Source organism: Ursus americanus, chromosome 1 (assembly GCF_024610735.1).
Source record: "Ursus americanus isolate L20-20 chromosome 1, mUrsAme1.1.p, whole genome shotgun sequence".
NCBI classification, from domain to species: Eukaryota; Metazoa; Chordata; class Mammalia; order Carnivora; family Ursidae; genus Ursus; species Ursus americanus.
Genome location: NC_142127.1, coordinates 58,574,634 through 58,600,562, shown reverse-complemented (window position 1 = coordinate 58,600,562; position 25,929 = coordinate 58,574,634). Strand labels below are relative to the sequence as shown.

The following is a 25,929-nucleotide window of genomic DNA, read 5'->3' as shown; positions in this document are numbered from 1 at the left end:
TGTAAAATGCAAAACTATGAAACTCCTAGAAGTTAACATAAGAGAAAACCTAGATGATCTTGAATGTGGCAATGAATTTTTAGATACAACACTAAAGGCAAAATTCACAAAAAATAATTGATAAGCTGGACTTCATTAAAATTAAGAACTTATGCTCTGTAAATGACAATATCAAAATAATTAGACTGTACACAAAGTGGGAGAAAATATTTGTAAAAGATATATCTGATAAGGGACTGTTATGCAAAATAAACAAAAAACTCTTTAAACTCCACATTAAAAATGTGCTTCAACAGACACCGCACAAAGAAGATATACAAATGGAAAATTAGCATATGAAAAGGTGTTCCACATTACATGTCATTAGGCAAATGCCAGTTACAACAATGAGAGATCACTACAGATCTACTACAATGGCTAAAATCTGGAACACTGACGACAACAATTGTTGGTGAGGATGTGTAGCCACTGGACCTCTCCTGCATTGTAGTGGGAATGCAAAATGGTACAGCCATTTGGGAAGACAGTTTGGCAGTTTCTCAGAAAATGAAACATATTCTTACCATACAATCCAGCAGTCAAATTCCTTGGTATTTATCCAAAGGAGCTGAAAAATTATGTCCACACAAAAACCTGAACATGGATATTTATAGCAGCTTTATTCATAATGGCCAAAACTTGGAAGCAACTGAGAAATCCTTCAGTAGGTGAAAGGATAAATCGTGATAGATCCAGACAATGGACTATTACTCGTGTTCAAAAGAATCGAGCTATTAAGCCACAAAAAGACATGGAGGAATCTTACATGCATATTACGAAGTGCAAGAATCCAGTCTGAAAGGGTTACATACTATATGATTTTAAATATATGACATTCTGCAAAAGCCAAAACTATGGAGACAACAAAAAGATCAGTGGTTGCCAGGGGTTACAGGCATGGGAGGGATGAACAAACCGAGCACAGAGGATTTCTATGGCAGTGAAAATACTCAGTGTAATGTCAGAATGGTGGATGAATGTCATTGTACATCTGTCCAAACGCACAGGATGTGCAACACCAAGAGTGAATTCTAATGTAAACTATGGATTTTGGGTGATAATAACGTTCAATGTAGACCTATAAATTATAACCAAAGTACCATTCTGGTGGGGGATGTTGATAATGAGGGGGAGGTTTTACATGTCTGGGGTGTCGGGGTATATGGAAATCTCTATACCTTCTGCTCAATTTTGCTGTGAACCTACAACTGCTGTAAAAAATAAAGTCTGTATTTTTAAAGCTATCATATGGTTAAAAAAAAAAGAAACTAAGTACTTCCATAAATTTAGGTGTTCGATTACAGAATTCTTGATGAGAAGAATCTTGTGACTTGAGTATTTTTAGTGAACACTCATGAAGTCTAAAAGAAATCCTCTACTGGACGTTTTGTTTTTAATTCTTAGGTCAGATGTTGCCCTTTTGTATAATGATCGCTCTGTCCTTGAGAATCACCACGTGAGTGCCGCTTATCGACTTATGCAAGAAGAAGAAATGAATGTTTTGATAAATTTATCCAAAGATGACTGGAGGTGAGTTTCAAAGAAAGCCCAGAGGAAATTTAATTTCAGGAAAAAGTTAAATTATGTGATTTAAAGTGAAAAAAAAACAGAAGAAATTCAATCCCTTACTCATATTGTAAAAATCCCCCTTGACTGGATGACTCTGAGGAGGATTAGTACCTAGAAGATGTGGTTCAGGAGCCAGGCTCTGCTGGGTGGAGTTAAGCTATTTTCCAGGCTAATTCCACACCTGTATACATCAAAGCCAATCACAAGACTGCATACCACACAACACGTACTTTAGGATACATAATGATGTACTCTCTGGAATGGAGCTCTGCTTAATTGTACCAATACATGGTCCTAAATAAATTCAAAATCTTTGTGTAATATGGATTACTTCATATATTACTTTTCTATATGTGGAGTTTAACTTTTTTAAAAAATAAAAAAAATTCACTATTTAAAGGAAAAAATTACAAATGTAATATACTAAAATGACCCTGAGGCAGAGGGAAATCTTACCTGTTTCTCCAAGGCATCCATCTGCTTCGGAAGAAAAAAAAAATCATGGATCAGTGATACTTGTCGCCATATAAAGGAAAATAACAATATGTACCCACCCCTATAACTCAGCATAACTTTTCCTTTTTCTTGATCCTTTGGTCATCATCAGCCCCTTCATTTGACTATAAGGCTGTCAGATTTAGCAAATAAAAGTAAGGGATGTCCAGTTAAGTATGAATTTCTGATAAAACATAGAAATTTTTAGTGCAAATATGTCTGGATATCCCTACTAGTCAATGAGACCTACTTATACTTAAAAAAAAAAAAAAAGCCTTATCTATAACAAAGATTTTGTTAAAAGTTAGTTAATGGGCCAAAAAGTTTCCCATTTAAATATCAGAGGTTTTCATTTTTTCTTTAAATCGAGGTAAAATAAAAGAAGTGCCTTGGGATCAAGAACTGCCTCAAAATAAATGAATGACGGGGAGCCTGGGTGGCTCAGTCAGTTGGGTGTCTGCCTTGGGCTCCGGTCCTGATCTCAGAGTTCTGGGATGGAGTTGGGCATGGGGCTCCCTGCTCCGTGGGGAGTCTGCTTCTCCTTCTCCCTCTGCTCCCTCTGGTTGTGCTCTCTGTCTGTCAAATAAATAAATAAAATCTTTTAAAAAAATGAATGAATAAATGATTAATTCAAGATTTAAAACAAGCCCTAATTTCTGATGGTTACTTTTCTGAATACTTTCTGGTTTTTCAAGGCCATTTTTGAAACTGTGTAAAAAATATGGACTCACTTTTGCAACTATAGAAGCAGATCTAATGTGGGTGGAAGGAGGCACTTTGTTTTGGGAAACTGGTTTGAGCCTTTCATTTTATTTTGCAAACCCAGTTGGGTTTCCAGCTAAGAAGGCCAGCATCTAATTGTAAAAGGATTTTAAAGCTACCACTGCTGGGTTATGTGGAGAATAGAAGAGCAAAGGTAGGCATAGGGAGATAAGTTTGGAGGCATTTCCTGTGGTCCAAGAGATGATTATTTACATTTAGAGTATTAATTTAATTTTTCACCAGTGATTATTATTTCCAGAGATAGCATTTATTTATTAATTTTTACAGTTATTCCTTTGAATTAACCTTTTTCCTTCTCAAAGTTGATTCTGTTGCTCTTTCAGTGTGATTTTTTTCTACTACATTTTTGTTCTTTAACATCTTTATTATTCTAATAATTCATTCCTGTAACATTTTATAAATTTCTGTACAGGAACTTCTCAGAATCATCCTAATTGAATATTTTTATAGAATTATTTTAACAAATGCTATAATATCATATAGATTGTGGAATTTAACAGATCCAACATTGTTTCTAAAAAGCTACAGAAGATACATTTGCTAATATAAAGTTGATAACATGTTACCACAAATTAAAATATGAATAGTTTTTTAGAGATTTGAGGTTTTTTTGCTTGCATACCTATTTATTTCTTGAAGTAACTTTAGTAAACATAAATGCAATAATTTAAAATTTTTGGTAAGGAAGATTCATAAATAAAATAATTTCCCTTGTGTACTATTTTGCCTAGCTTATCGATACATTCTTAGTTGATTATTGATAATATCTAGCATTTACTAATCACTTATTTGCAAAGTACAATGTGCTAAATTTTATAGATTTCATAAAACTTTTGTCTCATTTTTCCTTAGTATGAATATTTTGAATTCAGTTGCTATTGTAATATGGGTCTCTTCATAATTCCAGAGACAAAATGTAACTAAGATTAATTTTAGGGGCACCTGGGTGGCTCAGTTGGTTAAGTGTCTGCCTTCCACTCAGGTCATGATCCCAAAGTCCAGGGATTGGTCCAGCCCCTCATCAGGCTCCCTGCTTAATGGGGAGTCTTCTTCTCCCTCTGCCCCTCACCCTGCTCATGCTGTCTTGCATGCTGTTCTGTCTGTCAAATAAATACATAAAATCTTTAAAAAAAAAAAAAAGAATAATTTTATTGCCTCCTTTTAGTTTCCATTCCTTTAATATTTGGGTAAAAGTATTCTAAGCAAGCTATCCAATATCATCAACAGTAATCAGAATATGATTTCTCACAGTGCCCATCTAAAAATCCATTTTAATTGAGCACCCATAATTTTCAGCAAGCACCTCTAATATGTGGTTGTTTTAAAAACAAATCATTCAGTCATACAAACTTTAGATTAAATATCTTCGACACAGATTATAATTCAACTTTACCACACACCTTTTATTTAGCTTATTCTATTGGCCACGCCACAGAATGAAAATAAAATATGATTTCCAGTGTAAGTGACCTTTTTACCTATCTGTACTGAGCAAGCAATGACTTGTAGAACATGCAAGCTTTTGCTGAGGTGATCAATTTCCTACTTAGTGTGAGAATATGTTATTCATGCACAGATTTTGTGATATGGTCAATGTATAGCTCAGATTAAAATTTGATTAAAATTTCAATAGTACTAATAGCTCTGTCTACAATATATTGCAGAATCAGGGTCCCAAACGCTGAAATGGAGAATCCCCACCCACTTTAGCATCTTGTCTTCTCTGGGGTTCTTATGATAGAAGGTTGGCACAGGGAAGTGGTCCAAGTGTCAGCTTTAGGAGTGGGAACTCTTGGGGTTGAATCTTATCTCTGCCATCTACCAGCTGCCTGTGTGACTGGGCAAAACTCAGTCTTCTCTGGTGTGAAATCATAATAGCTCCGCATATGAAAGCACCTAGCATACTGCTTGTATTGAATAAATCCTGAATACGTGGTGGTGGTTTTAATAATAGCAAATCCTGCATTTACAATTATTTTTTTAAGTTGGTCAGGATCCTTTCAGATAGAAAAATAGTATTTAGGAATTATGAATAGGAGAGGGTTGTGGGTGTGCATGGGGGAAACATCCAGTTCTTTAAGGGGAGATGATAAACAGCATCATTCACAGATCACTCCTGGCAACTTCCTAAAGCCATAAGAGTTAAAGGGTGAAATAATGTCAGAGTTTGTGAGCTCTTTTACATTTAAGAAATAGCATTTTTGTGCTCATATCCATAAAGAAAAATAAAATTTAATTAGTAATACTTAAGGAAATGTTTTACTTGAGAATGATCAGGGGCCAAATGAACCTTTCTTCTTTTGATGACTCCACAGGGATCTTCGGAACCTAGTGATTGAAATGGTTTTGTCTACAGACATGTCAGGTCACTTCCAGCAAATTAAAAATATAAGAAACAGTTTGCAACAGCCTGAAGGGTAGGTTATTTTCTTCCGTCATGTTTAAGTTCTGTGGGCTTAGACTCAGAAAAGACTGTAATCGGTTACTTGGTTCTGATAATTTGAACATGTCCTTGGTTTGACAGGATTGACAAAGCCAAAACCATGTCCCTGATTCTCCATGCAGCAGACATCAGCCACCCAGCCAAATCCTGGCAGCTGCACCACCGCTGGACCATGGCCCTGATGGAGGAGTTTTTCCTACAGGTGCTTCTTTCATAATATGTGCAAATATGGAAATAGTGACTAGGCGTATTGACATGCACCTTTTTTTATACAGAATCCAGGACTTGTCTTACTGTTATCAACTGGCCACACATTCTTAGGGCTTTAAGCAGAATTCATTGATCTTTCAGATCAATGTATTTCATAATCCTATGTAGTATAATATAGGTTTTAAAGAGAGTCAAGTCTTGGATCTCAGATGCTACGCTTAGGAAAGAAAGGAAGAAATTAGCATTGTTGTTTGCTGTTAAGAGGTAAAATGCTAGAGTGGAGATGGCAAATATCTTTCATCATAAAATGGGAAAGGGGAGGATATATAGCACTGCTGTATACATCTTGTTGGTTAAAATTTAGTCATATATGCACAGTTGCAAGGGAGGCTGAGAAATGTAGTTTCTTGTTGGACATGAGCCAAGGTAAAAACTAGATTGTTATATGAAAAAGCAAGCTTGGACATGGGGAATGGCCAGTGGTCTCTACCACAAGTATACTTTTTTTTTTTTAAATAGTATCCGTGTTCTGTTTCTACTCCCACCTGAGGTACCACAATACAATTGTGATGCTAACCACCCAGAGTTAGCATCAGTTCCCAAACTTAAAGGCTCGGTCTTCCATAAGAATGGCTTTACTTCAAGATGCCACCCTCAAGTGGGGCCTTAGGACACCAGCCCTTCTGACCACCAGTTATAAATTCAGGGGTTCCCATGACCCTCCTCAGGTTTGACAACTTGTTACAGTGACTCAAAGAACTCAAGAAAGCACTATATTTATGGTTATAGTTTAATTATAAAGAATACAAAAAGGAATAGCCAATTGACATCATATCTATTCTGAAGATATGAAGACCGAATATACTCTATTTGGAGGACTCTGGTTTCTGTCTCCCATTGTCAATGACTATGATATATGGTTTCACTTTAAAATAGCATGGAGTGCTATTAGTGCTAGAGAAAGTTATTGAGTAGCATCTTCCGAATTTAAGTATTTTCATACTAAAAATACTTTAAATATATTTTAATATATTTTGTGGCAAAAATCAACCAACAAAAAAAAAACACAAAAACACCACAAATGTTAAAACCTATCCAGTTCTACAGGGCCACTGTGCTCTATGGCCAAATAAAAATTATAATTTCATGTACTCAACTAAATATTAAACAGAAAATGGTAAATCTAAAAAGGACTTAGAGATCTTTAAGAACAGCTTTCTCATATTAGAGATGAAAAAAACAAATATGAAGAGATAAAATGACTTTGCTCAGGTTAAGAAAAAAATTTTAAATATTTTAAATGATCATGAAAACACAACCTGTGAAATTTTGTCAGATGCAGCTAAATCATTGCTTAGAGGAAATTTTATAGCTTTAAATGCTTATATAGAAAAGAACAAAAATATATATCAATCACCTGTGTTTCACCTAAATAAGCTGGAAGTTGGGAAAATTAAACCTCGATGATCAAAGGAAGTAACAAATACAAAGTTGACCAAAGGAGTAACAAAAATAAAAGCAGAAATCAGTGAAATAGAACAAAGACAAACGATAGCAAAAATTAACAAAGAAAGCAGTTGGTTCTTTGAAAAAAAATAATAAAATTATTAGCAAGTTTAAAAAGAGAAAAAAACACAAACTAGAAGTAAAAGAGAAGTTATCATTATGGACACTACATATAGCAAAAGGATAAGGAATATTATGCACAATTTATGCCAATACATTTGACAACTTAGAAGAAATCATCAGGAGTGGAGTTAAGATGGCGGAGGAGTAGGGGTCCCCTTTTTCAGCTGGTCCCCTGAGTCAAGCTGGATAGGTACCAGACCATCCTGAACACCCATGGAATCAGCCTGAGATGCAGGAAGATACATCTGGATCTCTACAAATGAACATCTCCAGCGCTGAGTATTGAGGTACGAAGCGGGGAGCCATGAATCCGCTCACAGATATCGGAAGATAAACGGAAGAGGGAGGGAGCCTCCACGCTTGGGCTCCTGGAAGCGGTAGCCACCTGCACGGGGGAGCGGGCGGACTCGCGGATGGCACCCGCAAGAGAACAGACTGAGACCATGAGCCGGGGAATGCGCAGGACCAGTCTGAAAACCGGAGCTCCGGAGTGCACGAACCACACTGAAACGGAGCTCCAGAGCACACGGGGGTGGCTGGCGGCTGGCGGTGTTAGAAACACAAAGGACAGAGAGCTACCAGCCCTGGAAGTGAGGGCTGGGACGCCGGCTGTGGGGTGCACATCCCGGGACGCTGTAGGGTTTAGCAGCACCAAAAGAAACAGGGTTAAAGAGGCCAGAAGAGCTCAGTGGAAAGCGGACTGCGATCTCTCTGTTCTGAAACAGAGGCTGGGATTCGGCCACTGCTGCTCTGACTCTAAGAAGAGGCACAGCAAACGGCCAGGGAAAGCTGCTAGAGAACAAAAGCCTGGAAATACTGGCTCACAGTGTGCCCATCCCCATCCCCCCTCACAGGGGACAGGGAGACTACCCAAACAGGGTTGCCTGAATATCAGCACGGCAGGCCCCTCCCCAAGAAGGCAGGCTGAAAAATCAAGAAGCCCACATCCCTAACATCCCTAAAAAACAAGTGCACACTGCATGGGTCCTGGTCAATAATTTGGGCTCTGGAGAGCCCCACAACTTCTCCTCATCAGAATGACGAGAAGAAGAAATCCCCCCCAGCAAAGAAAAGACAATGAGTCTGTGGCCTCTGCCACAGAACTGATGGATATGGATATAACCAAATTATCAGAAATGGAATTCAGAGTAACAATGGTCAAGATGATGTGTAGACTTGAAAAAAGTATTAATGAAAATGTTAATGAGAATATAGAATCTCTAAGGGCGGAAATGAGAGCGAATCTGGCAGAAATTAAAAATGCTATGAATCAAATGCAGTCAAAACTAGAGGCTCTGACGGCCAGGGTGAATGAGGCAGAAGAACGTATCAGCAAATTGGAGGATGGGGTGGTAGAAGAGAAAGCTAAAACAGAAACTTGGCTCAAAAAAATCCAATCTCAAGAATGTAGGTTACGGGAGATTACTGACTCAATGAACGTTCCAATGTCAGAATCATCGGCATCCCTGAGGGGGTGGAGAAAAACAGAGAAAAATATCCTCCTGAACAGAGATTTGAACAAATTGTAGCTGAAAACTTCCCTAATCTAGCAAAGGAAACAAGCATTCGTGTCCAAGAGGCAGAAAGGACCCCTCCCAAGCTCAACCACAACAAACCTACGCCACGTCATGTCATAGTGCATTTAGCAAATATTAGATCCAAGGATACAGTATTGAAAGCAGCCAGGGCAAAGAAATTTCTCACGTACCAAGGCAAAGGTATCAGAATTACGTCAGACCTGTCAACACAGACCTGGAATGAGAGAAAGGGTTGGGGGGGGTGCATTTTTAAAGCTCTTTCAGAGAAAAACATGCAGCCAAGGATCCTTTATCCAGCAAGGCTGTCATTCAGAATTGATGCAGAGATAAGGACCTTCCAGAATCGCCAGTCACTGACCAATTTCATAATGACGAAACAGCCCTACAGGAGATATTAAGAGGGGTTCTATAAAAGTAAAAAGGCCCCAAGAGTGATACAGAACAGAAAGTCACAATCTATAGAAACAAAGACTTTACAGGCAACATGGTATCATTAAAAGCATATCTCTTAATAATCACTCTCAATGTAAATGGCCTAAATGCCCCATAAAACGCCACAGGGTTGCAGATTGGATAAAAAGACATGACCCATCCATTTGCTGTCTACAAGACACTCATTTTGAACCTAAAGATACATCCAGACTGAAAGTAAAGGGATGGAATACCATCTTTCATGCCAATGGACCTCAAAGGAAAGCTGGGGTAGCAATTTCCATGTCAGACAGATTGGATTTTAAACTAAAGACTATAGTTAGAGATACAGAAGGGCACTATATTATTCTTAATGGATGTATCCAATAAGTGGATATGACAATTATAAATATCTATGCCCCCAACAGGGGAGCAGCAAGATACACAAGCCAACTCTTAACCAGAATAAAGAGACATATAGATAAAAATACGTTAATAGTAGGGGACCTCAACACTCCACTATCAGCAATAGATAGATCACCTAACTAGAAAATCAACAAAGAAACAAGAGCTTTGAATGCCATACTGGACGAGTTGGACCTCATAGATATATATATATAGAACACTACACCCCAGAACAACAGAATACTCATTCTATTCTAATGCACATGGAACAGTCTCAAGAATAGATCATATGCTGGGTCACAAAACAGGTCTCAACCGATACCAAAAGACTGAAATTATTCCTTGTATATTCTCAGACCACAATGCTTTGAAACTGGAACTCAACAACAAGGAAAAATTTGGAAGATACTCAAACACTTGGAGACTAGAACCATCCTGCTCAAGAATAATTCAATAAACCAAGAAATAAAAAATCAATTTAAACAATTTATGGAGACCAACAAGAATGAAAACACAACGGTCCAAAACCTATGGGACACTGCAAAGGCAGTCCTAAGGGGAAAATACATAGCCATCCAAGCCTCACTCAAAAGAATAGAAAAATCTAAAATGCAGTTTTTATATTCTCACCTCAAGAAGCTGGAACAGGAACAGAAGAACAGGCTAATCCACACAAGAGAAAGCAGTTGATCGAGATTAGAGCAGAGATCAATGAATTAGAAACCAGGAGCACATTAGAGCAGATTAACAGAACTAGAGCTGGTTCTTTGAAAGAATAAATAAAATAGATAAACCACTGGCAAGACTTATCCAAAAGAATAGAGAAAGGACCCAAATTAATAAAATTAGGAATGAAAAGGGAGAGGTCACAACCAACACCAATGAAATAGGAAGGATTATTAGAAACTTTTATCAACAGCTTTATGCCAATAAATTAAGCAACCTGGGAGAGATGGAGGCCTTCCTGGAAACCTATAAACTACCAGGACTGAAACAGGAAGAAATTGATTTTTTAAACAGACCAATTAGTTATGAAGAGGTTGAAACAGTGATTAAAAGCCTTCCAAAAAACAAAACTCCAGGACCTGACGTATTCCCTGGGGGATTCTACCAAACATTCAAAGAAGAAATAATACCTATTCTCCTAAAGCTATTTCAAAAAATAGAAACAGAAGGAAAACTACCAAACTCATTCTATGAGGCCAATATTACCTTGATCTCCAAACCAAGCAAAGACCCATCAAAAAGGAGAATTACAGACCGATTTCCTGGATGAATATGGACGCCAAAATTCTCAACAAGATCCTAGCTAATAGGATCCAACAGTACATTAAAAGGATTATCATTCATGACCAAGTGGGATTCATCCCTGGGATGCAGGGGTGGTTCAACATTCACAAATCGATCAGTGAAGAAATATCTTCTTTATATCAAGAAGAAAAAAGCCAAGAATCATATGATCCTCTCAATAGATGCAGAAAAGCATTTGACAAAATACAGCATCCTTTCCTGATTAAAACCCTTCAGAGTGCAGGGATAGAGGGTCCATTCCTCAATCTCATAAAAACCATCTATGAAAAGCCTACAGCAAATATCATTCTCAATGGGGAAAAGCTGGAAGCCTTTCCCTTCAGATCAGGAACACAACAAGGATGCCCACTCTCACCACTATTATTCAACATAGTACCAGAAGTCCTTGCAACAGCAATCAGACAACAAAAAGGGATAAAAGGTATCCAAATCGACAAAGAAGAAGTCAAACTGTCTCTCTTCGCACATGACATGATACTCTATATGGAAAACCCAAAAGAATCCACCTCCAAACTACTAGAACTTATAGAGCAATTCAGTAATGTGGTGGGATACAAAATCAATGCTCAGAAATCAGTTGCATTTCTATACACGAACAATGAGACTGAAGAAAGAGAAATTAGGGAATCCATCCCATTTACAATAGCACCAAAAATCATACGTTATCTTGGAATTAACTTAACCAGAGACGTAAAGGACCTATATTCTAGAAACTATAAATCACTCTTGAAAGACATTGAAGAAGACACAGAAAGATGGAAAAATATTCCATGCTCATGAATCGGAAGAATTAACATAGTTAAAATGTCCATGCTACCCAGAGCAATCTACACTTTCAATGCTATACCGATCAAAATACCAATGACATTTTTCAAAGAACTGGAACAAACAGCCCTTAAATTTGTGTGGAAACAGAAAAGGCCACGAATCGCCAAGGAAGTGTTGAAAAGGAAAAACAAAGCTGGGGGCATCACAATGCCGATTTCAAGTTGTACTACAAAGCTGTGATCACAAAGACAGCATGGTACTGGCACAAAAACAGACACATAGACCAATGGAACAGAGTAGAGAAACCAGAAATGGACCCTTGGCTCTTTGGGCAACTAATCTTTGATAAAGCAGGAGAAAACATCCAGTGGAAAAAAGACAGTCTCTTCAATAAATGGTGCTGGGAAAATTGGACCGCTACATGCAAAAGAATGAAACTTGACCACTCTGTCACACCATACACAAAAAGAAACTCCAAATGGATGAAAGACCTCGATGTGAGACAGGAATCCATCAAAATCCTAGAGGAGAGCATAGGCAGCAACCTCTACGACATCGGCCACAGCAACCTTCTTCATGACACATCTCCAAAGGCAAGAGAAACAAAAGATAAAATGAACTTGTGGGACTTCATCAAGATAAAAAGCTTCTGCACAGCCAAGGAAACAGTCAAAAAAACTAAGAGGTAGCCCACGGAATGGGAGAATATATTCGCAAATGACACTACAGATAAAAGACTGGTATCCAAGATCTACAAAGAACTTCTCAAACTCAATACACAAGAAACAAACAAGTCATAAAATGGGCAGAAGATATGAATAGACACTTTTCCAATGAAGACATACAAATGGCTAACAGACACATGAAAAAATGTTCAAAATCATTAGCCATCAGGGGAATTCAAATCCAAACCACACTGAGATACCACCTTATGCCAGTTAGAATGGCAAAAATTGACAAGGCAAGAAACAACAATTGTTGGAGAGGATGTGGAGAAAGGGGATCCCTCCTACATTGTTGGTGGGAATGCAAGTTGGTACAGCCACTCTGGAAAACAGTGTGGAGGTCCCTTAAAAAGTTAAAAATTGAGCTACCCTATGACCCAGCCATTGCACTACTGGGTATTTACCCCAAAGATACAGACGTAGTGAAGAGAAGGGCCATATGCACCCCAATGTTCATAGAAGCATTGTCCACAATAGCTAAATCGTGGAAGGAGCCGAGATGCCCTTCAACAGATGACTAGATTAAGAAGATGTCCATATATACAATGGAATATTACTCAGCTATCAGAAAGAACGATTTCTCAACATTTGCTGCAACATGGACGGCACTGGAGGAGATAATGCTAAGCAAAATAAGTCAAGCAGAGAAAGACAATTATCATTTGGTTTCTCTCATCTATGGAACATAAGAACTAGGAAGATTGGTAGGAGAAGAAAGGGATAAAGAAAGGGGGGGTAATCAGAAGGGGGAATGAAGCATGAGAGACTATGGACTCTGAGAAACAAACTGAAGGCTTCAGAGGGGAGGGGGGTGGGGGAATAGGATAGGCTGGTGATGGGTAGTAAGGAGGGCACGTATTGCATGGTGCACTGGGTGTTATTCGCAACTAATGAATCATGGAACTTTACATAAAAAACCAGGGATGTACTGTATGGTAACTAACATAATATAATAAAAAAATATTATTATTAAAAAAAAAGAAATCATCAAATTCTTTGAAAGATAAATTACCAAAACAAACACAAGAAAAAAAATATAATTTGTATATCCATATATCTATTTTTAAACGTTGAATTTAAATGTTTATTTTAATTAATTTAAAATATATTATTTAAAACTATTTAAAATAATTCGGTTAATTTAAACTCTTTCCATGAAAAAAAAATCAGGTTTAGATGGTTTCTTTTTTTTTTTTTTTTTTTAAGATTTTATTTATTTATTTGACAGAGATAGAGACAGCCAGCGAGAGAGGGAACACAAGCAGGGGGAGTGGGAGAGGAAGAAGCAGGCTCACAGCGGAGGAGCCTGATGTGGGGCTCGATCCTGGAACGCCGGGATCACGCCCTGAGCCGAAGGCAGGCACTTAACCGCTGTGCCACCCAGGCGCCCCAGATGGTTTCAATTCTTGATTCTCATTTCAGTTCTTAATTCAGTTGAGAGATGGTGAGTTCTCTCAAGCTTTTCAGAAAGAAATAATTCCAGTTTTAACACAGAGTGAGAGGGAAAATTATCAGTATAACCCTGACAAAGCCTGACGAAGATTTTGCAAGTAAAGAAAATTACACACCCATATCTGTCATGAACCTAGGTGCAGAACTCCTTTAAATGTTAGCAAATCCAATCCAGTGATATAGTAAAAGAGTACATATTATGACCTGAGTTGATTTAATATTAAAAAATCATTTAAAGTAATTTACTGTACTAAGAGAAAAAAAGAATCCTGCTGTCTTGTCAATAGATGCGGAAAACTAATTTGACAAAATTCAAAAGACACTAATTACAAAAACTTTCTGCAAACTAGAAATAGGGGACCTCTCTCAACATGGTAAAAAGTGTCTATAGCTTTCATAATACTTCCTGGTGAAATATTGAACACTTTCATGCTAAGTTCAAGATATCTGCTCTCACCACTTCCTTTCAACATGGCATTTGAAGCTCTAGCCATTACAATAAATAGAAGAAAATAAAGTATAGATTGGATAGAAATAAAAAGAACTGTCTTTATTTGCTGAAACATGAGCTTTTACATAGAAAATTTTAAGGAATCTCTAAAAAGCTGCTAGAACTGATAAATAAGTTTAACAGAATTGTAGGATCAATTGCAGTTTTGTATGCTGGCAACAAACAACTTCGAAATAAAAATTTCAATACAATATGATTTATAATAGCATAAAATAAAAAAATATTTGGGAATATATTTAATTAAATGCATATAAAACCTAAACACTGAAAAGCACAGGATATCGTTGATAGAAGATTTTTAAAGACCCATCTATGTAGATTGAAAGGTTTACCACATTAATGGATTAACATGTTAAGATGTCAATTCTTCCAAAATTGTTTAATATACTTAACATAATATTTATCACAAATTGTAACAGACTTTTTTATAGTAGTCGAAAGAAAGCTCATCCTAAAATCAACATGGAGATGTAAGAATCTAAAAACGGCCAAAATAATTTTGAAAAAGACTGAGATGAGAAAGTTGGAGAATTTACACCTCCTTATCACATGACTTAGTAGAAAGCAAGAGTCATCAAAGTAGTGTGTTATTAACATGAAGATAGGCAAATAGATCAGTAAAATAGAATAATGATCCCATACTTACATGGTCATTTGATTTTCTACAAAAGCAATGAAACAGTTAAATGGAGAAAGGAAAGTTTGTAAATAGCAATGGAATGATACTTATTAAATATATGGCGGGAAAGGAATCTTGTCCCTTATATAAATATTGATTCAAGATTGACACCAGCCTTAATATAAAACCTGACTCTAAAGTTTGTAGAGGAAAACTTAGGAGAATATCTCTCTAATCTTGGGGGTAGCCAAATATTTCTTGGAGAAGACACAAAAAGCACTGCCTAGAAAAAGAAAAAAAAATTGGTCAAGTGGAGAAGAGCAAATTTTAAAGCTTCTTCTCTTCCAAAAATACCATTGAGACAAGCCATAGAGTGAGAGAAAATATTTGTACTACAAATATCTGTCCAAGGGCTGTTCACAGATTGCATGAAGAACTTCTACAAATCAGTAATAAAAAAAAAAATCAGTCTAATTTGATCAGACATCTCATAAAAGAAAATACATAAATGTGATAAGTACATACAAGTACTCTCATTATTATTGCTTATCAAAGAATTGGACATTAAAGCACAATGAGATACCTCTACATCCTCACCATAATAGCTAAAATGGAAAGGACTGAAAATATTAAGTGTAATTGAGGATATGGAGCAACTGGACTCCAGTTGGAAGTCCAGGCATTGCCGGTAGAAGTATAAATCATTACAACCCATCTGAAAACTACTGGTTAACATTCACTAAAGTGAAACTTAATATCCCCTATGACCCAGCATGTCCACCCATAGGTATATAAATCAGAAAAATTGGTGCTTATGCTCACCAAATGTGGAGTAGTCATAAGAATATTACTTATGAGAGCCTAATATAAGAAACAGTCCAAATTTATATTAAAAATAGAAATGAATAAATAAATCATGGTGTAGTCATACAATGGAATACCATGCAACAATTAAAAAATGGACTAATAATACAAACAATGATAAATCTCAAAAAATACATACTAGATGATTCCATTTATATGAAGCTCAAAACTAGCAAAATTAACCTCTGATGATTGAAATCTGAACAATGGGTGCCTGTAGGAGGTGAGATTCACTGGAAAAAGTTAAGGGAATTTCTGGAGGTAATGGAAATTTTTATATATTAATTGAGTGTTAATTACACAAACGTATTCATAATTTATGCTTTTAAGATTTGTAAGTACATTTTTCCTTGATTTAGAAAAGAATATATCGGAATAAAGGTGCTTCATCCATGACTTGAACTCTAAAAAAACAGTGTTAAGAAGAGTCTCTAAAAAAATTCCGGAGACTCTTCAAAATTACTGCTAGATATTCAAATAGTATCATGACTTCTCTTATCCCTGTCTTTTATTGATTTCAAACCAGACAAAGAATACCTTACAGAGCCATGAGAGTAATGAATTTAATGAAATTGAGGCCAGATGTTTTTGAAGTTCACTATCTTCTTGACTTTTCTAGAAAGGTGACTGATAATGAAGCTCCCAGCACACAGTGATTTTTGACAAATGAAATCCAGGGTAGAGGGAAACTGCTCCATAAGGCTATTTAGCAACTCTGTCCTTCTCAATGCCTGATTAACAGTGACTCAGATATCTAAACAGAGATTAAAATTCACGCAACACAAAAGGTCAAGTCTTGGAATAGGTATAGCATCGTGATATTTGGGTTGTTTTTATGATCTGCATTTTTCAGATTGTGTTAGAGTAAGAAAGTGTCGGGTTCTTGGTTTTTGTTTTTTGGTGTTTTTTTGACAAGATTCTTGATGGGCAATGATAGGCATTTGTATCATCCCAAAATGTTCAGAAATGACAGTCTTTGCTTGAATGACCTTAACATAAGATACTTACAGCTCCAAGGAGAGTAAAGCATATATGTTAATATGGACCATTATAAAATCAAATTGTCCCTGCTAGCAGTCCCTCTTCTCTTCAACTATGAAATTCCTTTCAGATCATAATAAGTTGATTTAGGACCTGAGCTTTTAACAATGGAATCTTATATTTCTCAGTCTCTGGATTTTTAAAAGTGACTTTCAAATCCCCTTCAGAAAGATACATAGCAGAACAGGTGAAGGCCAAAACAAGTGGGTTTGTACTACCAACAACTATGTTTAAAGGAAAGCAAGTTTATCTTTATGAGACTTATGTTAACATATGACATTGATGCCAGCAGCTAAAATGTTTCCATGCATTCAATTAACTAAATGAATCTCGCATTACTCTTGTTCTTTGTCATATCCCATATTTTAGCCCTTGGGAGGTGTGCGTGTATGTGCACATATAAATACATTGCTTCTTCCCCTTCTCCTCAGTTAAATTCCCCTATTAGAATTAGTGGCCTCTCAAATTTACCCTTGGCCTTACAGTAGCCCCCAGGTCTGTGGTTAGGAGCTTCCTGTTGTTTGTTGGTGGTGTGGCTTCTGTGATTAAAACTAGGTTTCAATGCAAAAGGTTTCTCAGGATTTCTACACTTCACCCTTTTCTATCTTCTTCAATTCTTGAAAGCTACAGAAATTGCTTTGGCTTCAGATAAAATGCAAAAAAGAAAAAATATGTAAGTCACTGGATTTGACACCCTGTTGACAGTGATCAGAGCATTTCAGACTGTTAGGAAAGCATAAAAATAATTATTGGTCTTTGTTGTGGCCTTTCAGAGAGAAACCTCAGCACCCTCCAACCTGCCATTGCCAAGACAGGCAGGAGCCTGAGCACTGCAGGCTGCCTTGTGTTTCCATGTGGTTGGGGTCACTTTCTCCCCTTCTCCGCCTCCAGGCTCCCCCCCCCCCCAAGAACAGACTCAGGCATCCAGGAGCAGAATTGAGTGGTGTTGGTTACTTAATTGAGCCTCGTGGCCTTAGGGCCCTATATTTTTGCTCCAACCACTGTACAAGTCAATGTACCAGAATATATGTATATTCAGTATTTCACTGATTGTTTTGAAAGTACGTTTTTGGCCTCCTGAAGGCAGGGCCCTCAAATGAAAGTACATCCTTCCAGAAAAACTAGTTGACTTTTACAATGTCTGTTGCCTTGACCCCTGATTTCATCTTGATGGAAAGTAAATGTTCCCTATTCAGGGATATGATAGGGAAAATTACAGTTTGTCAAATTTATACTCAGGGAATCCAACTTTCTTTTAACATACCTTTCCCTCTCTTTTAGTAGTACCCCCCCTCCCTTGCCCTATTTTGTTTATGGTGTCCTCAGAGTCTGGCTATAGGACCCCCTACTAATCTTGCACTCATGGCCTTAATTCACCCTAAAGAATAACACTTTAAATAGTTACAAATAAATAAAATAATTAATGTGCTTTAGCATTCAATGTGCTTTAGCAGTGGAAATTTAATATCCTGATTCCATTATGGAATACAAGAAGCAAATAGAATATAAAATTTCTCACTCCAAATATGAGAAGGTGGACCCTACATATATCTATCAAATGCCTAAGTCCTATATGAAAATGTTGCCATCTAGCATTCTATAAAATTTAGCTCCTGGAAGGTAAATCATCACAATGTCTTCCTCCAGCCCAAATGATCACTTTTAGATCAAACAAAGAACTTCTGTTATATAGTAGAAAAATATAGCTATTAAAATGCCAGACAGCAGCCCCTGATCAATAAAACCAATCAGTCGTATCCACATAGATCAGATAAGTATCTCCAATATCATATTTCCCATGAAGTCCATGAGAAAATTTATCTCTATTTTAACAATAACAATATTATTATTTATATTTTAACATAAACAATGATATTATTCTTGTACCTTATTCTCAATATGCTAAAAATCAAATCCATAATAGTCTTCAAATCCAGCCCTCATTCATATTGTCTTATTTTTATTAGTAGCACAAAAGACTCCTACTCATTCAGTTGTGAAGGCCAAGAGTCATCTTCAGTTCACTTCTTGTCATCCCCCACACTGCTGACAAATCAATCTTTCCAAAGTAGAATCCTGTCAGACCAATTCCCTGCTAGAAAACGGAGGGGGGGGGGGCAATGCCTCTCCACCACATGCTCAATTAAGCACCAATCCTTTTTCCTGTGGTTTAACACCATCCAAGGTATGCATTAGACATCATAAACACCTCACAGCTTTGTATCTTTGCTATTATGAAGGATGGTTCTTTTTTAAAATTTTCATCCCAGTAGAGTTAACATACAATGTTATATTAGCTTCAGGTGTACAATAGAGCGATTCAACACTTCTGTACATTACTCAGTGCTCATCATGGATAGTGTGCTCTCAATCCTCTTCACCTATAGGAAGTGTGGTTCTTACCCACTAACATTTAATGACTGTTTACCAAATACTAGGCTTCCTGTAAATTACCTTAGATAACCTCAGGATAATCCTACCAGGTAGATACTAGAATATCTTTATTCCTAGTTTGAGTTTACCCCAATTACCAAGTGAGGTTAACATATGAGGAGAATTCATTTCAGCAAAGTTTGTAATACGTCAGAAGTAACAGAGAGAAACAGTCAAACAGCAGGGATTCACACATGTGTCTTACAGCTCCAAGGCTGATGGCACGAATAAGTCCTTGTTCTGGACGTGAATGTTAATACCAAATGGAATGGGTGTTGTTATCCTCTAAGGAAGGAGCACAGCTGCTGAAGGAGGTCATGGAAATTCTACTCCCTATTTTCTCTAAGTCATGACATAGTAACATATACCTGTTTGCAGCTACTTTGCCTACTTCTTTGGTGACCATATCTAGATTTTCCCCCAAACAATTCTGATTTCAAACTTTCTGCTCCTTATAATCAGAGGCATGGTTTAGAGGAAGTGCGTCAGACAGCATTGTCAATGAAAAATTGTAAAGCCCATAAAACATATTGGCATGATGTTGTAAAGATCATGAGAAAAGGTGTTCAAGAATGCAGGGGGAGGGGAAACTCAGAATTCCTCAGACAGGCACTCCATTGTTACCATGGTTACATGGGCTCCACAACAAAGCAAAAGTGAAGGCCCCTCCCTTTTGTCTTCTGATTTCAGAACCTGACCATGTGTCCTAAGTTGTGGCCTTACACAAGGCCAGTGTAGTCCATGAAGATATACAACCGATAGCTTAGGAGAAAATTGAGTCCAAGGCATCCTTTCAAATAGCCAGAAAATGGAAGCGAAGAGAAGCAAGTGACGTAGCTTTTCTTTCTTTTGTAAGTGCGTCCCCCTGAATGCACAGGAAAGAACCGATGTTTGATGTTTGATAAACCTTGTGAAGAGAACATGTTGCCCAGAGCAGCCACCTTCATTTTAGGAGATGAAAACGGAATTAGTTCTTGTAATGTTGAACCCAAACATAAATGGAATGCTTTAACATACGTGCTCAATTAACCTACTGTAGATAAAATCAAATAATAAAAATCATTGACCTTCCAGTTTTCTGAGAATACATTAAAATAAAATGACGCACATGGAATGTAAGAAAGTTGAAAATATTCTTCATTATTTGCTGTGGGAGATTCAATTAAAATTGGTTAATAAGTGAAAAGATGTATCAAAATGTTTATATACTTTTAATTTCAAAAAGCAGTACAATCATGAAGTATTGATACTTGAGATCTGTGAGGTACTTGGCATGGGGGGAAAAAAAGAGCATAAAAATCCACGAGCTTGGTTGTTAATTAAATGCCAAATAACACACCGAGATGACTATTTTATGGCAGCTGCAGAAAATTCCAAAGAGCAAAGGTTTGTCTCTTTATAGTCGAGGAGTTGTAATACCAAAGCAGAGTCTCCACGTGGAAATGCTCTTTTTCTTTCTTCAGCAACATATATGTCCTCAAAAGGAGACTGAGTAAAATTACATCCGCTTGGACTATATCTTTGGTTTTATAAAAATTAAATAAATAAAAACACAGTGCCGATTAAGAAAATAAAGATGCGGCTTTTTTTACAGTTTATATCGAGACTGCTCATTATCTAAGCATCTCCAACCCAAGTCTGTACTAATGAGCTTTCCTTTCCACAGGGAGATAAAGAAGCGGAATTAGGACTTCCATTTTCCCCACTTTGTGATCGGAAGTCAACCATGGTGGCCCAGTCACAAATAGGTACTACTCAGGAATGGTGGTTATGGAGGGTGGGCGTGGGCGTGCCAGTTTTCAAATAGATAAACCATGCTGTTCAAAGGGCCAACGTCCATGGAAATCTCACTTCATATTCATAATAAATTTGATCTTTAGACTAATCTATATGGTGCTAAATGATAAGAATTTTGAAAAATTCTCACAAAATGAATTCAATCAAGCAGTATTAGTAAATGTAATTGTTATTTGACTTGTAACCCTTTTATAAATAATGGACTTTCTTCTTGCGTAAAAGACAGCATTTTTTGTGTTTTGTTGCTGACGACTGTAATCTGTAATTTAATCCTTTGTATGTAGGACAATTCAATGAAAATATAATATATGTGTTGTTATCACTAAGTTTGCAATATATATTTAATTTAGTAGCTTATATTCCTTCAGAAAAAAATTCTTTTGATATAAGCCAGCAAGTTCAGCTCATTCTTAAAACTATGTTGCTATGCTGCATGGTCCAAATATTTGTAATAGTTATTCCCAGAGCCAGCATCTTCATTACTGAACTGTAAGATTAATAAACATAAGGATTGCCACCGAACCTCTCTAGCTGCTTCCATACCAAGTCCTGCAAATCAGCGGCCAACTGTCAGAAAGCTTCTTGCTCTGACTTTTGCCCCTTCCCATCCAAGTTCCAAAAGCTATTTTCTAGCTACCATAACACACGTGCCTACCATTGTCTAGCAGGTGTGAGTGTGGCAGGTTAAGAACCTCCTCAGGCAAGCTGGAAAGAAGGGAGGTTTCTGAGGCTTGTTGCTATAATATAAATTGTTACCGTTAATGGAGGTGATGTGTCATTTGTGAGTCTCCATATCCCAGGCATTTAAAACCACAGACAGAACTGGAAATAGCACACTGGTGGCCAATTAACATTGCTTTGAACTGAAGGCATCATTTGAAACACAAAAGTATTGAAGTTTTCTTGAATTAAAAATGCACCTTAGGGGCACCTGGGTGGCTCAGTCTGGCTCTTGATTTCAGCTGGGGTCCTGATCTCAGGGTTGTGAGATCAAGCCCTTTGTGGCCAGGTGTGGAGCCTACTTGGGATTCTCTCTCTCCCTCTGCTGCTCCCCCACCCTGTCTCCCTCTCTTAAAAGAAAAAAAAAAAAAGCACCCTAATGTATAATATTACTAACTCAATTACTTGAAATGTGAATTATTTGTATCTGATGGATGGGATATTCTTCAAATGTGGATATTTCTGGGCACAGTATCACTTTAAAAGCCTCCCTCCAGTTTTCTCTTACATTCAGATGGTCATCCATAGCTCCCAGGTGTGTGTGAGGCCACAAGCACTTGATTTCCAGTGGCACACCTCTCCAGGGACGCGTAGTGTTGAAGTGTGTACACAGTGTACAATACGTGTCTCCTCCTCCACCTAAACACCAGGGGGGATGGCCTCCCTAGAGGAAGTGCCCCCTTCTCTCTGTGTGTCACTTTAAATTTAAAGTCTTTATTCATCCTGACATCTCAAGGTGGTGGGAATAATGCTGTCTCCCAGAGATGTTACTGTTCTCTTCACTGATTTGACAGAACACGCCCACATGCTGTGAACTAACACTTTACATCCAGAGAATAATAAACAGCAATCTGAAATATTAACACACTGGCAGAAAGCTCTGACTGATACAATAAGAGGGAAAAACGTAGTTGCCTTTCTGTGGCCTGAGAAAAAAAAAATCTCAATTATTTTGTTTCTTTGGTGCTTAGGTATTATTTTTTGTTGATGAGTAACAAATTCAACAAGCAAGTGGAGACCTTTCAGAAAAGTAATGATCCCTCTCACTGAGAGAGGAAATTATATTCACTCTGGTTAGATTTGAATTTATTGTGAACTAGAGTATAAAACTGAATACTAAACAGGAAAGCCAATATACACGAGTTAGCAGGTTTAGAATTGTATCACTTCCACTACTTGGGAGATTACTTTATACAGCTATCGAGCTATTAAACTATCTCTAAAGATCTATGTTACTGGATTAAAAATAATTGCAAGGGGTAAACTGAACCAGTGTTGTAGCTGTTAATTACTGTCAGACTTTTCATTATTACAGATTTTAGAATTCAAGAAATTGTAATATTTCTATTTATCTTTTTAAAAAATTTTTTGTGTTTTTGTAGGTTTCATTGATTTTATAGTAGAGCCAACATTTTCTCTTCTGACAGACTCAACGGAGAAAATTATTACTCCTCTTATAGAGGAAGCCTCAAAAGCAGAAACTTCTTCCTATGGGGCAAGCAGGTTTGATATTTTCTCCTTCTTTGCATCCTTTTTATCTTTGTTCTGTTTAATAGCCTTTTACTTATCTTAGCTCTTACAGCAGGGCAGGACATTCGTAAAAGAATTATTAGGTAGTATTGCCACCTAGTGGCTAGGTGTGATATTGCATCAGCCTTTGAAATTCACTTGATGTCTGCTGCAAAATTTATCAAACGCCTGACTAATGAGTATAACGCAAGAGTATTTAATACTCAGGAGAATGAAAATATCTGAATTGTCATGCAAATGTATATATTAAGCCTTGGATATTAACGTATCTAGTTGTGTCAGTTTGCTTACAAACAAACCAATTACAACCCACTTGTACATCTGGGGAGATGTCTCTGCCAAAAGAAGGCTTGTAGCTGATGTGGGTACAACAGATGTGTATAACATGTAACAGAAACATCCATTATATATACAATCATTTACAGTATTTCAAGCTGAACATTTTTCATCAATAAATTTGTTAAGGCATATTATTTAAAGCTTCCAGTTGTAAACTAATCGCACTAAATTCTTGTCCGTCCGAACACACAACTTTTGCTAATGGCACACCAACAGACGCCTTCCATGTTGCCCCAGTGAGGACACTGAGGAAATGTTCTACCTGAGAAAGATTCAGGTTAGACCCCCTTAGGGTTCCAGAATCATGGTGCCCCTTTAGTGATGTTCACCAGTGGACTCACTGCTAGGTCAGCTCACCTCAAGTTTCCACTCTTTGAATTAGGCCTAGCCACCCCATAATGCAAGAGTGCTCCAACCCGCTGCTCTGGGAGTCCTTGACCGACTTCCAGCCAGAGTCCCGGCCCTTGCCATGAGAGGAGAAAAGGAGGGATGTGAGCAGCCCTGACACATTCTCCAAACTGGGCCTGAGCACCTGCCTTTCTGTGTCTGCAGTTGGTTTTGTAAAGTGTTTCAGGCTTTGCTCTCTCGTTTCATGTCTTGACCATGGTGTTATCTGGGCTTTTTTTTTTTTTTTTTTTTTTTTGGTTATGACTGTTAGCTTCAGCACCTTTATTGTGTTCACGGTGTTGATTTGTTTAGGCGATCAAATATGAAAGGCACCATGAACGATGGAACCTACTCCCCAGACTACTCCCTTACAAGCGTGGACTTACAGAGCTTCAAAAACAACCTGGTGGACATCATCCAGCAGAACAAGGAGAGGTGGAAAGAGTTAGCTGCCCAAGGTAGAGTTGTTTATGAAGCCGTACTGCCATCTCTTTCTGTCTTAACTCTTCCTCTGGGGTTTTGGCTTTTTTCCCCCCTTGATTTCTTCTTTGATGAAATACACAAGCCTCTGGCTACCTTTTGATTATTCATGACAAAGTTGGTTTATCTGTTTAAGAGATTTTGCTCTGCTTATGTTACATGGGCTGCAGAAGTATGTGTCAGTGCGTGGCAGTGACCTGAATACGAAGGAGGGGACAATAAAATGGTGATAAATCTTTACCTGGCAGAGTAACCTCCTGTTCATTTCTAGAAGTGCTTTGGAGCCTTTGCAAGTGCCTTTTGTGTTGCATTAGGAATGTAACACTTAGTGTCAGAGGCTTGGGTGTGTTTTTTTCAATGTTACTAAGTTATTTCTTTTGGTGACCTTTCCACTCATGCGTTGGAAAAATCATTTGTAATCAGCCATTAAAGGAAACAAATGGGAAGCTAACTTTAGCTATTTCTGATAAGTTTTCTGATTCAAATAAATGAGTTGATTTGGTTTACAAGGTATGTGAAGTAGTATAGTTATTATCTTTTGTGCAGGATTAGCTTTCTAAGTCCAAATCTGGCCCCTGCCTCCCCTCACGCTCCCTTGCATAGCCCTGTGTCTCTCCTGTGCTCTATCTACTGCCTGTACAATAGCCTCTGGCAGGTTCTTGAAATACCCCAGAGCCTTTGCAATGATTATTTCTTCAGCCAGGGATTCTCTTCAGAATTCTCTGCAAGGCCGATTCCTCCTTGGCTGGAAAGTCTGTTGTTTATTTTTAACTTGAAAAACAGAACTTAATTAACTCACTTAATTTAATTTTCACATGGACCTTATAAGGTATATACTATTGGTGTTCTCATTTTATAGATAAGGAAACCGAGGCAGAAGACAGTTATGTGACTTTGCCCCAAATCCCATAACTAGTAAGTGAAGGAGCTAGAATTCACTCTTTCTCTCCAAATGCCGTGCTCGAAAGCCTTATGGGAGGTAGCCCCACAAGGAGGCCCTCCTTGACCACTACAGGTAACATCCTCTGTCCTGTCTTTCCCGATGAGGGCCCAGTTTAGTTGCTTCAATGTGTTGTCACTAGTCCATAATCAATGATATTTACTTATTCCTTCTTTAATTTATCGTCTGTTTTCCACATGGGTAGTGTATGGTCCACAAAAGTTAGGACATGGTCTGTTGTGTTTTCCAGTATATCCTCAGCTCCTAGCACAGTGCTGTGCATATAAAAGGCACTCAGTAAATATTTGTTCAATGAAATAACTGCTTAATGGTGTCACATTATTTCCTCTACCTCTGCTATTAGAAATAAAAGAAATACCATTCTAATGTCTTCATCTGACTCTGTAGCTCACATTTTCCCATAAGTCTGATCTTAGTTGAAAAGAAATGGTTTCACAGGCTCTGGTGGCTCAGTACAGCCATGATGAGG

The 25,929-nt window shown here is 37.5% G+C and overlaps 1 protein-coding gene across 7 annotated transcripts in view; it reads left to right on the top strand.

The window, feature by feature from the left end:
- Positions 1-25,929, top strand: part of PDE1A (phosphodiesterase 1A) — a 324,675-nt gene that overhangs the window by 274,512 nt on the left and 24,234 nt on the right. For 6 of the 7 annotated variants that reach the window (XM_087861881.1, XM_045806257.2, XM_087861895.1 and 3 more), the window contains 6 exons: positions 1,444-1,569; positions 5,202-5,303; positions 5,411-5,531; positions 20,913-20,994; positions 23,146-23,266; positions 24,332-24,477. In XM_087861881.1, the coding sequence (XP_087718007.1) occupies positions 1,444-1,569; positions 5,202-5,303; positions 5,411-5,531; positions 20,913-20,994; positions 23,146-23,266; positions 24,332-24,477 (698 nt within the window). The remainder of the gene's footprint in view (positions 1-1,443; positions 1,570-5,201; positions 5,304-5,410; positions 5,532-20,912; positions 20,995-23,145; positions 23,267-24,331; positions 24,478-25,929) is intronic. The other variant, XM_087861882.1, reaches the window with a different exon arrangement.